General features: G+C 44.9%; 1 protein-coding gene across 1 annotated transcript; it reads right to left on the bottom strand.

The window, feature by feature from the left end:
* Positions 1 to 1,059: 1,059 nt before the first annotated feature.
* igfbp6a (insulin-like growth factor binding protein 6a) lies at positions 1,060 to 9,350 on the bottom strand. The gene is made up of 5 exons (XM_073825536.1): positions 9,008 to 9,350; positions 2,116 to 2,424; positions 1,580 to 1,614; positions 1,341 to 1,460; positions 1,060 to 1,173 (listed from the first exon to the last, which is right to left on the bottom strand). Exons 1-5 carry the CDS (start codon positions 9,348 to 9,350, stop codon positions 1,060 to 1,062), a joined length of 921 nt encoding a protein of 306 aa, XP_073681637.1.
* Positions 9,351 to 12,536: the final 3,186 nt, after the last annotated feature.

Genomic DNA, 12,536 nt, shown 5'->3' with positions numbered 1-12,536 from the left:
AGCTAAATTGGCATAAGATATTTAGCCTTGTTTCCAGGAGCAAGCAGTTTGCTTAAATAAGTAAAATTATTGGGGGGTAAGTAAGTTACATTTATACATATTCTTTAAAATCACACACACACACACACACACACACACACACACACACACACACACACACACACACACACACACACACACACACACACACACACACACACACACACACACACACACACACACACACACACACACAAAGGTTTTACTTGTGTCAGCATAATAAGAAACATCCTTTTTTCAGGATACTGTATTTTCAAAATTATTTTGTAAAATCCAACTAAGCTTTACAGTTCTTTTTTTAAGGGTTTAAACAATATTTATTCATACTAGTTCAGTGAATTATAAACAATTATTGCACATACACTGTGAAACAGTCCTTAAGGTATTTATAGATATTTTATAGGTGGAAGGCAATTAAAGTCACAGCTACAATAACTTAGGACAGAAAAGAGACTTTCTACAGATTCCAAAAAACACCAGAAAAAAGATGCCCAGGGTCCCTGATCACCTGCATGAACAGTGTGAGTCCTTCTGCAGGGATGCATATGTGGGAAAGGAAATACACTGCAGAAATGACAATAATTATTAATATAATATTACTATATAATCAGTTAATATGTATACAATATAAATTAGTAATTTGAAAAAATACATTTTATATATAACTTTTTCTTACTGCATAGATTATCATTTTTAAACTAGACATTGACTCAGGGAGTATATAATCTTTCTATCTGTTTCTGTCTGGTATTTGTAAGAAATTCAATTATTATCTCCAAAAAAAAGTTACTTCAGTAACTGTTACTGTTCTGTTAAATGTATGAATCAGAAATTTTTATACATAATGCTGCAAAAATATTTTTCACAACCAGAGGGAGATAAATGATTGTAAATATTCTACTTGCTTCATAGTCATAGAGTTCTCAGTGTCTTTCATCTCTTTTGCTGACTCTCTCTTAGTACTTACTAAACAGATTTCAGGTCCAGATTTACATTAAATGTCAAGTTGTATCAAAATTTTCAGGCACTGTTACATGAGATAGTCCCATCACTTCTTTTACGGGATGGAATTTTTGATCCTTTCTCGTCAACGCACCAGCAGTGGCCTCTTTGCATTCCTCTTGATGACCAACACTGTTTCAAGAAGGTTAAAAAGAGGATACAGACTATATTATTGTTTATAGAGAACAGTTTACATTGTTGCAATGCGCATCATGACCATGGGCCACAGCATATGGATTTACAAATGGAATTACAGTTTAACAGAACGTTTTAAAACACCTTCTAAGAACACTACACACCTGTGTCCTCCTGAAGAACCCTTGTCTGTCACAGTTGGGGATGTAGATGTCCGGAATTGAATGAATGATTGTGAGCTCTATACTTTGGAGGACTGTGTTTAGCAGTTTACGACAAGGACCCTACAAAATTAAATAACAACAGGGAAAATACATTATGAAAACATTAGTTTTCATTTCAAACTAAAAATCAGACTGCAGGAGTGTAGTAGTACAGTAATTTACAGGGTCAAAAATATTACCTTTTCAGTGTTTTCAGAGGTTGATGGTTGATAGTCTGAAACACAATACTTGTGGTTTTTAATATGATTACAGTATAGCTTTTGTTCAAATAAACAGCACATAGATGGTTGTACTTAAAATATTAGTTCGGGACAAAAGTTCAAGAATACCTTGGACTGTAAAATAGAGTAACAGATAATCTGATAACATAAAACAATATTCTTTACACCATTATAGAAAAAGTCATAGCCTGCTAATTGTACAGATGATTGTTTTACAAAACGTTTGCTGGTTTCCCATCCATATTAAACATGTGAAAAATGTATTTTAGCAATGTATGAGTCAAATATAAATCCTTTGACACATTAAAGTGAACATTTCACAATTTTATGTGAACTGTTTACTTTCTATTTAGTATTAACATATACATGCTCAGCTTTTAAGTTTAGTTTGTTTAGGTAAGTCAGAATCTCAAAATGTTTTTAACCAGACAAAATTTGAAGACTAATCAATTTCAACTCAGTCTAAAGAGATGCACTGAGACCAGTCATCTTACCTGCAGGTGGAGAGATGTCAGTAAAGGTACTTTTGATGTTTTTGCAGATTCCTCGTCCCTGAAGCAGTGCCTGAAGGGGGCTTTGCTCTCCAAGAGGAGGGATACACCGAAGACCTTGAGCACATGGTAGGGTGTAAACCCCACAGGGTTCACCTAATGCCAGCATGGATGTGATCTCCTTCCCTGATAAACGTTCACCTCTGTGGCCCTTGGGTTCCCCTGAGGGCCCATTACACAATGTACAGACCTTCTTTAAGCCGAATACAAGGGAGTTGGAGCCATATAAGCTGAGTTGAATGCTAACAAAAAGTGTTAGTGAAAAACGAAAAAAAGCCATCTTTGTCCAATTCAGAAAATATCAGCAGATCAGGAGGTTATTTATTATTAGTAGTAGTATTTTTTAATTTCAGTGAATGGTCTTCTCTTTTCCAGTTCTTCTTTTGCTATTGAAGTCCCTCTTTGATATTCAGTGAAAGAAGTAGTGTATATGCACAGGACACATCAGGTATCTAAAGACAGTAATTGGATAAAAATTGCCCAAAAATGCAACATGGGCTGCTTTTAAAGAGCTGAGATGCTTTAGGGGTGGGAAGCTGAAAGAGCAACATATGCCGGGCATTAGATAAGAGGTGGAGTTACTTTATAACTGTATCCCTCCCATTTCTGCCACAGTTCCATTTCAAAAGTGGTATCCAAATTAAACTGGTTTGAATTTATGAATTATGTAAACATGCAGTATTTTATGTTTCCACTAATTCAAAAAGAATGAAAATGCTAATGGATAGCTTTCTCCGGGTATAATATATCTCTTTGGTGCCAAACCCAAACCAAAAAATTAGGCTGTACGTAGACACTGACATTGGTTCTTTTCCCAAAAGCAGTTTAAACCAATGTGCCAATATTTTCTACAATTTACTTAGGGTTTGGGAAACAACCTTGTTTCAGGGCAGTGGGGGTCCTATTGTGGCTACTACAATATAGGCCTTGTTATTTCTACTTTCTGAAATATATAGACAGAACATGTTCTAAAGAAAAACAAAATTTCTTTACTAATATTGACGTTACTGTCTTTGCTTCATATAGTTGCTATTATTAAAATCGAATCATTCTATCAAATTGTTTTTACCAATGATACCCTTTAGTCTTTTCTGTTATCTTTGACCTTTGCTGCTCCCCCAAACGCTGAACAGTGTTGTAAACAGCTCTAGACCGCTATATTGGTTAGAGTTAGTCTGCATAAACTCTGTCAAATAATACATCATATCTAAGAAATCCAATATTAGTCATTAAAGTTTTGACAGTGTGTATGTCAAGTAGTAATGTCAAGACTTTTTTTATCTATACCAAATGGCTTCAGGACAATACAGTGAAACAGGAAAACTGTACTTTTTTTGTCACCCCCCCTTTTTATTTATTTATTTATTTATTTTACTTTTTAGACTTAAGTGCCACTTCCCTTAGGATGTTGTGAGGTGTATTATATATTAGCTGATATGGCAGGAAGACAAAAATGTCTCACACCCGCAGCAACACCCACACGTTGCCAAGAGTTGGGCTACTATAACAAATTGCTCTGTTGCAATGTATCACATTTTTTCAATTGTCTCCATGTTTTATTTTTTCCTCCCAAATCATACATATATATATTTATACACACACACACACGCAAATGAACAAAATCCTTTTTCATGAAGTCATGGTTGATCACTTAATGACTTTAAGCCTGTTTTTCGAGAACTTCACCCTTGATCTGTCATTGCACTGATTTCCCCATCACAATGATGTCATAATTAATCGCCTCAAGTAGGAAAATGCGCACCACATCACAGGTGTTTCTGAGTGACATGGGGAAAAATGAACACGGGCTTTCCCCTCTAACCAAAATTATTTTAAACGTTTAACTGATATCCAAGGAAACATGCTGTGTATGTGCTTTGTCAGACAGTATCTCCCTAAAAGATGTATTCCTGTCATGAAAGGGTTTACATACATGTTGTTGGCAACCAGCTTCTTCTCCACAGCTACAGGTGTGCAAGTCACTGATATATAAAGGAAAGTGACCCCACATTTGTAATTTCCTGTTATGTCTAACTGCATACTGCAACAAATAGCATCTTATAATCTACATTACACAAGAGGTATGAGACAACATTATTACCTGCCAGCAACATTATTACTCACTATGTGTGATCCCTCTTTTACTCTGGTCATGAGTCTATCCACTGCTGCTACCTGATCAAAACTTGACATTACCATCAAGTTCCACTACTGATTTGATTACATCCTTTTTTGAGATCCTGATTGGTGCGACTGGTCACACTTTAGTTTAGGGACCAATTCTTACTATCAACTAAATATTAACTATAACTTTTGCCTCAATAAACTCTTAATTTTCTGCTCATTAATAGTTAGTAAGGTAGGTGTTAGGGAATAGGATTAAGGAATCTAAAATATGGTCATTGTCACGTCACAGTGTCGGAAGGACGAAACAAAGACAAAGTTACATAAACAGTCTTTCAATAGGTCAAACAAAAGGGGTAATCCAAATCAGGAACAGGAGCTGATACACATGCACAACAAAGTAGACCCAACAAAGGAGGAACGAACAGACTGAAACCGAATACATGGGGTAATCAGGGAAACAGGGGTGAACAGAATGACTAATGCCGAGTTCAGACTGCATGATTTTAGCCCCGATTTTGACTCGCCGACGGGTTTTGAGAAATCGCCGACAAATGCCCGAAATCACAGGCAAATCGGTGCTCGTTCATGTGAGTGACAATCACACAGTGTGAACTATCAAAGATGCGATCTGAGAGAATCGCCGACGTGTCGCCGACACCCGTGAGATATTTGGCATGCTAAATATCTGGAACTGTCGGCGATTCAAAATCATGCCGTGTGAAAGGTGATCTGACTGAAAATCACATCGGCGATTACCTACAGCCAATGAGTGTCACAGGGAGGAGTCAGAGACGTGCGGATCCATTTGCAAGGCTTTATTGAGAAGTGTCGACAGGCAAGAATAATCACCAGAAAACAGGAACAACGTAGGTAATCCGGGAAACAGTTCGATAGACATGCAATGGTCGCAATGGCAGGAAGCAGGAATCATCAACGGGGTACACAGTCCAGAGTCATACACAGATAATCCAACACAGAGAAACACGCTTAGAATTATGACCATAGGAACAATAAGACTTCGCAAGGTGGCTGTGTGTGTGAGTGGCTTAAATGCAGTCAGTGTGATGAGGTGCAGCTGTGAGAACTAATCAGAGCAGTGAGAAACAAGGGCCAGGTGAATGCAGTGATTAGTGCAGTGGTTTGTGGGGAATGAAGTCCATGAAGTGTGGTGCAAGAGTTCATGATGACAGGGAAGACCAGATACGTGACAGAGCCCCTCCACAAGGAGCGGCTTCCAGACGCTCTAACCACCTAATACAACCTGGAGGGTGGTGGAGCGGAGGCGGAACAGGGGGAGGGATGGAGGGCCAGGTCCATGTAGGGGTACTGGAACCACGAACTGAGGCTGAGCCGACGGAGGGAGAAGCCATGGCGGAGGAAGGGTTGGCTCCTGCATGGGGCCGACCGACGGAGGTGGAGCCGGTGGAGCCCGAGGCGGAACCGGAGAGTCGATGGCCCTGGGCGACACAGAGGATCCGGAGGGCCAAGGCGCAACCCAAGGCTCTGGCGAGCCCGGCGGAGATGGAGGTCCGGAGGTACGCAGCGGAGCCGGAGTGACAGAGGATCGAGGCTGTGCCCACGGGAGGGAGGAGGTCCACAGAGCCGGCAGTACGGAGTGACGAGGCGCAGCCGGAGGAGTAGAGTCCAGAGGCGAAGATGGGGCGACGACTGACCGGGGCGGAGCCGGAGAGACGATGGAGCCCGGAGGAGCTGGTGGGCCGATGGCCAACAACGGAGATGAGGGAGCACAGAGCCGGGGTGGAGCCGCAGGGTCGGAGGACAGAGGTGGAGTCCAGGACTCTGAGACTGGAGGTGATGGTGAGGGATCCTTCAGTCTGGACACCGATGGAGACTGGCAGTCCCACGGCAAGTCCTCTGCACCGAGGGTGGGATGTGGGCGAGCAGAGGGACTGTCAGGAGACAGAGGTGGCGGGACTGGAGCAGCAGGGAGGGTGGGTGGGAACAGTCCATGCATGAGCTCCGTGACCAGAACCGGGCAGACAGGAATCTCAGGACGACTGGATGGAACCAGCGGAGTCTCTGGAAGGCTGGGCTGAACCAGCGGAGGCTCTGGAAGGCAGGGCTGAACCAGCGGAGGCTCTGGAAGGCAGGGCTGAACCAGCGGAGGCTCTGGAAGGCAGGGCGGAACCAGCGGAGGCTCTGGAAGGCAGGGCTGAACTAGCGGAGTCTCTGGAAGGCTGGGCGGAACCAGCGGAGTCTCTGGAAGGCAGGGCTGAACCAGCGGAGTCTCTGGAAGGCTGGGCGGAACCAGCGGAGTCTCTGGAAGGCTGGGCGGAACCAGCGGAGTCTCTGGAAGGCAGGGCTGAACCAGCGGAGTCTCTGGAAGGCTTGGCGGAACCAGCGGAGTCTCTGGAAGGCTGGGCGGAACCAGCGGAGTCTCTGGAAGGCAGGGCTGAACCAGCGGAGTCTCTGGAAGGCTGGGCGGAACCAGCGGAGGCTCTGGAAGGCAGGGCTGAACCAGTGGAGTCTCTGGAAGGCTGGGCTGAGGAGCGGGCTCTGGACGACGCTCTTGTGAAGCGGGCTCTGGACGACGCTCTTGAGGAGCGGGCTCTGGAGAACTGGACGACCCCAGCGGAGATTCAGGAGGGCTGGGCGTCTCCAGCGGAGACTCTGGAAGAGCAGGCTCTGAGCGAGCGTTCACTGGAGGGCGCTCTGGCGGCGCAGTCACTGGAGGGCGCTCCGGCAGCGGAGACTCTGATTTGACGGTAGCCATCTTGTTCACAGACTCATGTGAGGCAGCCATCTTGCCCGGGAACTCAGGAACAAAAGCCATCCTGGCAACAGGCTCAGGAGGGGCGGCCATCTTATGAACAGGCTCAGGAGGGGCGGCCATCTTGTGAACGGGCTCAGGAGGGGCGGCCATCTTGTGAACGGGCTCAGGAAGGGCGGCCATCTTGTGTAGTGGCTCTGAGCTGGTGTTTACTGTGGGAACATTGTTGTGTTCTTCTTTGATTCCCACAGTAAATGGAGAGCCACTCATTTGCAGAGCAATGTCCACAAAATATTGCAAAGTCCAGTTAGGTTCAATCATGGGCATGAGGGAAGCCAATGGCTCTAAGAGTCCTCCACGGAAGAAAATCATTAGGCAGTGATCATCCATGGAAGACAGATTTGCCAATTCGATGAAGGCCATGACATAATCCTCAATAGTCCGCTCCCCCTGCTTGAGAAGCATGATCTGTACCGTGGAGTTCGTGCTGGAACCGGATGACCTCATACTCGCTGCTGGATCCTTGTAATGGCGAAGTCTTCTGTCACAGGGAGGAGTCAGAGACGTGCGGATCCATTTGCAAGGCTTTATTGAGAAGTGTCGACAGGCAAGAATAATCACCAGAAAACAGGAACAACGTAGGTAATCCGGGAAACAGTTCGATAGACATGCAATGGTCGCAATGGCAGGAAGCAGGAATCATCAACGGGGTACACAGTCCAGAGTCATACACAGATAATCCAACACAGAGAAACACGCTTAGAATTATGACCATAGGAACAATAAGACTTCGCAAGGTGGCTGTGTGTGTGAGTGGCTTAAATGCAGTCAGTGTGATGAGGTGCAGCTGTGAGAACTAATCAGAGCAGTGAGAAACAAGGGCCAGGTGAATGCAGTGATTAGTGCAGTGGTTTGTGGGGAATGAAGTCCATGAAGTGTGGTGCAAGAGTTCATGATGACAGGGAAGACCAGATACGTGACAATGAGACAGCAACATCCAGGCCAGCGGGAAGTTGGGGGAGGAGTTACGAAGGTATAGACCACAATATCAACAAGAATAGCTTTGGCTTCTTTTATTTTCGCTGCAAATGAGTGCACATGCAATTTGTATGACAAGCTTCTTGCGGGCTACCATTTTTTTATAATAATACCAGTCTCACGTGAGAACTTGCATGCCTGACCTCGCGTTGTTTCCATGTCACTTCTCGTGTGTGTTTGGTTGTGAGACGTAGTTTGCGGACCGGGACAAAGTTGTCGGCGATTCTTCCTATTGTAAAGTCATGCAGTGTGAAACCCCCTGTCGCCGATCCATCGTGCAGTGTGAACACAGCAGCGACGGAATGCTACCCCAGATAGTTATGCAGTGTGAAAACATCTGAGTCGTGATTGCTTTGAAAATCATGCAGTCTGAACTCGGCATAAACAAGAATAGTAACAAGACCAAATAAGGGTATACAGAAATTAAAGTAATCAAGGATAGACAGAAACAGGGGCAAAAACACAACAAAACAGGTCCATAATCCTGACATATCGCCCCCTTCCCGGAAGGTGCGTCCTCGTGCCATACAATATACAGAAGGAGGGATGGGTAAGAACTTGGGAGGAGGTTTGGGAGGAGGACAGATACCTGGGAGGGGGCCGGCAGACAGAGTCCAGAGAGGGAATGATGGAGGGAGGAGCCAGGGATGAGACAAGAGGAGCCAAGGTAGACCAGACGAAGACAGGAGGGACTTGGATCAGGAGGAGCCAGGTGGGACCCAGGCCACAGCCATGATGACGACCCACGGTGGAGCCAATGGAGGTAGCAGCCATTGGAAGGAAGTGCTGAAGACTCCAAGGGGCCAACCAACAGCGGTGGAGCAGGTGGTGGAGGAGCCCGAGGTGAAGACATAGAGCTGATGAGCCAGGGTGACATGGAGGATCCGGAGGATCCTCAGCTCCACAGCGATCCTCGGCTCTTTCGATCCTAGTTGCGATGGCTCGTCAGATGCGGCAGGCTCCGGTTCTTGTCATCGGTGGGCTCGGGCTTCTGCTCTGCACAGTGGGGAGATGGTGGGCTGGCGAGGACTGGCGAGATCATCCATGGCACAGATGATGAGAGGCGATCCGTTACTCGCCAGTATCCACTCCACAAAAGTACAAAGTCCTCCTGAGGGCAATCTTCAGACGATGGTTCTCTGCACACAGCATTCAAACTAGCGGCATCCGGGTAGCTGGTGATGTTGGCGAATGCCAGGAAAAATCTAGTATGACCCTTGAGAGATCTGTCCCCCTGCTTCAACAGGAGGAGGAGGTATTCAGGGCGGGTGAAGGCATCCATAAGGGGAACAACGGAAACAAAAAAACACTATGGAAAATGGAAAACAAACGGAGCGGAAAACACGCAGTTAACTGTTAGTCGGTTGGGTCTTCTGTCACATCAGTGTTGTTAAACAGTCTTTTAATAGGTGAAACACAAGGGATAATACAAATCAGGAACAGGCGCTGACACACGTGCACAACAAAATAGACCCAACAAAGGAGGATAGACTGGAACTTAAATACACGGGATAATCAGGGAAACACGGGTGAACAGAATGACTAAATGAGAACAGGAACAAGACCAGAATCTCTCCAATCTGATTTTGTGGCAACTTGGAACTCTTGCGTCTACATTAATATTAGTCTGTTTGTTTCTTATTCCCAGGTCACCATAGCCACCAGACCCAGTCCGTATCCAGATCAGATGGTCACTGCAGTCCCCCGGATCCAGTTCAAACCTAGAGCAGATGTTGGATCAACACCTACAGCCGAATGTCAGCGGATACCCTGTCAACTAGATGAGCCCCGGAGACAGATCATCAAGAAAGAACTCCTACCCTATACGGCCACCGACACAAGGCCACGGGAACCAGATGAGTCCTCCCCAATTTGACTTTGTTGCAATATGGAACTCTTGCATTATTATTGACATTTTATTTTATTATTTTAATACTGTAAGGTTGCTTTGACACAACTTGTATTGTAAAAAGCGCTGTATAAATAATCTTGACTTGACTTGACTTGACCAGAATGACAAAATGAGAACAGGAACAAGACCAAGTAAGAGCACACATAAACTAAACTAATCAAGGATAGACAGAAACAGGGGCAGAAACTTTATTGTGATGGTCTCCCAACATACATTCTACTGACTATAGGTAACTTTGCAAGTACATGCCAACCTATTCTAACCCTAACCCTACCAGTCTACTAATACTCTACTAACACTTTAATGAGAGTTAGTAGACATGTAGATGCAATGTTACTTATAGTCAATAAAATGTGTTAAAGGGACCATCAAAATAAAGTGAAACCTTAAAGGTGCCATAGAATGCATTGATACAATATTTTAAATTGTTCTCTGATATCTATATAGAAGGTATATGGCTTAGGTAAGGGCAAAAAACCTCCAGAAACAGGTCCATTTACAGGTCCATTTACAACCCTAGGATTTGTCCCTAGAATGGAATGCTCTGTTATTACCTTATATGGAAGGTTCATGAATAATAATGATGAACTCTGCTCTTATTGTTTTACAGAGCAGCTCATTTAGCAGCACAGCAGGAAGGAAACACATGGAGGAAAATATATATTTAATTACGGACCTTGAGCCGCTATTAATATGCGGGGCACTGAAACTGCCGTTTTGAATGCATGATAACATTTTACTTTTACTTTTGAGATTTGCAATCGCAGGTGCTCTGCGTAACGTTATACTACAGCGGCAGTAACACATTTGACAAGTTTAGATGCTTGTCACGGTAATCAGGATCTGCAAATAATTCGCCATCATCCGCGCAAGTCATCTCTCCTTACTCTGTTTATGTGGTAAGTGAAATTTTATGTACTGCAATGTAACAGGCTATCACTAGCAAGAAGCTAACCGTGTCCATTTAGCGGCTCGTTTTATTTTATTAGATCGCCTTATTTGTTTTCCGTGCCTTTCTGAATACAGACACCAACCCATCCCTGCACTTAACATCTACTGCACAACCTGGAACATAATATTTATTTCCGTGATCTTCCATTTACGCTATTGTCCATGCAAATGTTGGGGGCTTAACTATTAATGATCGCATCTATTATGTTATAGTCTGTGTTTTGTTGGAGATGGCCTCTTTTTCAGTGGCCTTTGCAAACAACATATTTATATAAGAAGGAGGAAACGATGGTGTTTAAGACTCATGGTGTCGTGACCCTGGCTGTCTGTATGTCCTTTCATGTTTTTGTTGTCATTTTGGCCATGTGCTTTGCATCTGCGTCATTTGTCCTCGCCCCGTGTTTCCCTCCAGCTGTTTCTCATCGCTCATCTCCCCACTGCACCTGCGTTCTATTCTGCTAATTACTTTCTCGCTATTTATTTCCCTTCTCTCCCTCTGTCTCTTGTCAGTCTGTTTGATCCTAGTGTTTATTCAAGTCTTGTCCTGTGTCTTAGTGAATTGTTTTCTCCACTCTCTTGGTTTCGCTTTCTGTCTCTCAACTCCTAGGGCCCGCTGGCGTTCGTTCTGCCTGATTTTATGGTCTCTCCTCGCCGCTCTCCGATCATCTACGTCCTTGAAGAGCTAGAGAGTCTCGGATCAAGGTTGTGCTCTTCAAGTCCGCCCTTCCTCTCTGCTGCAAGCTCACTTCGCCGGGTCGAGATCTGCTCCCCATACTCTTTCATCCTCCGGGAGTTTCCTCATTCGGTGCATTAACCGCACTCAGAAGATTCACTGGCTCTCTCTGCCGCGAAGGCATTGCGCTGGGTTGAGACTCACCTTCCGTGCATCTACTTTCTCTGCGAAATCTTACCTGTGTTGAGCATGGACTGCGCTCTGTTGAGACTCTAACTATATCTCCGCTGTGAAATCCAACGCCGGATTGAGGACCGCCCCCCCCCCCCCCCCCGCCTTTCATCCGTAGTGAGTTTCCCGTATCGGGTTAATTCTGCTCATGTTTTCAGTTTTTTGCTATTGCCGTACATGCGGCTGGAGGAGTTTTTCCCGCGCCTCATCTTTTGAGACTTTTTCTTTTGCTCACGGGTTTGGTTTTTTCCCCGTGTTGTTTTGGGACTGTTTCATTTTCTTTTCTTGATTTTTGCTCAGGAGAGGAGTGCTGGGAGGATTTTTTGCTTCCTGTTTTTTCTCTTTTTTTTTCTTCAATAAAGAACATCTTTGTGCCCCGCATTTGAGTCTTCTGTTTATCATGACAGAACGGACTGAACACAACTCAGACTCAGCGGGGTCAGCTGCGAGCGGCCCTTCAGCAGCAGGGGACTCTGCTGGGCAGTCAAACCACCCAACTCAATGCCGCCAGGATCTAATGCTTCAAGTCACGCAGTTACAACAGGCAGTCGGCAACAGGGGTTTCTCCTCTCCTACCAGCCACGTGAGTGTGTCAGAGCCTCACGCCAATAACCCGCTGCTCTATGACGGCGATCCCAATTCCTGCCGGTCTTTCCTCGCCCAATGTACCTTAGTCTTCTCGCTCCAAGCCCGCCGGTACG

Source organism: Garra rufa, chromosome 20 (genome assembly GCF_049309525.1).
Source record: "Garra rufa chromosome 20, GarRuf1.0, whole genome shotgun sequence".
NCBI classification, from domain to species: Eukaryota; Metazoa; Chordata; class Actinopteri; order Cypriniformes; family Cyprinidae; genus Garra; species Garra rufa.
The sequence above is the reverse complement of the archived record's forward strand: the minus strand, read 5'-3'. Positions and strand labels throughout refer to the sequence as shown.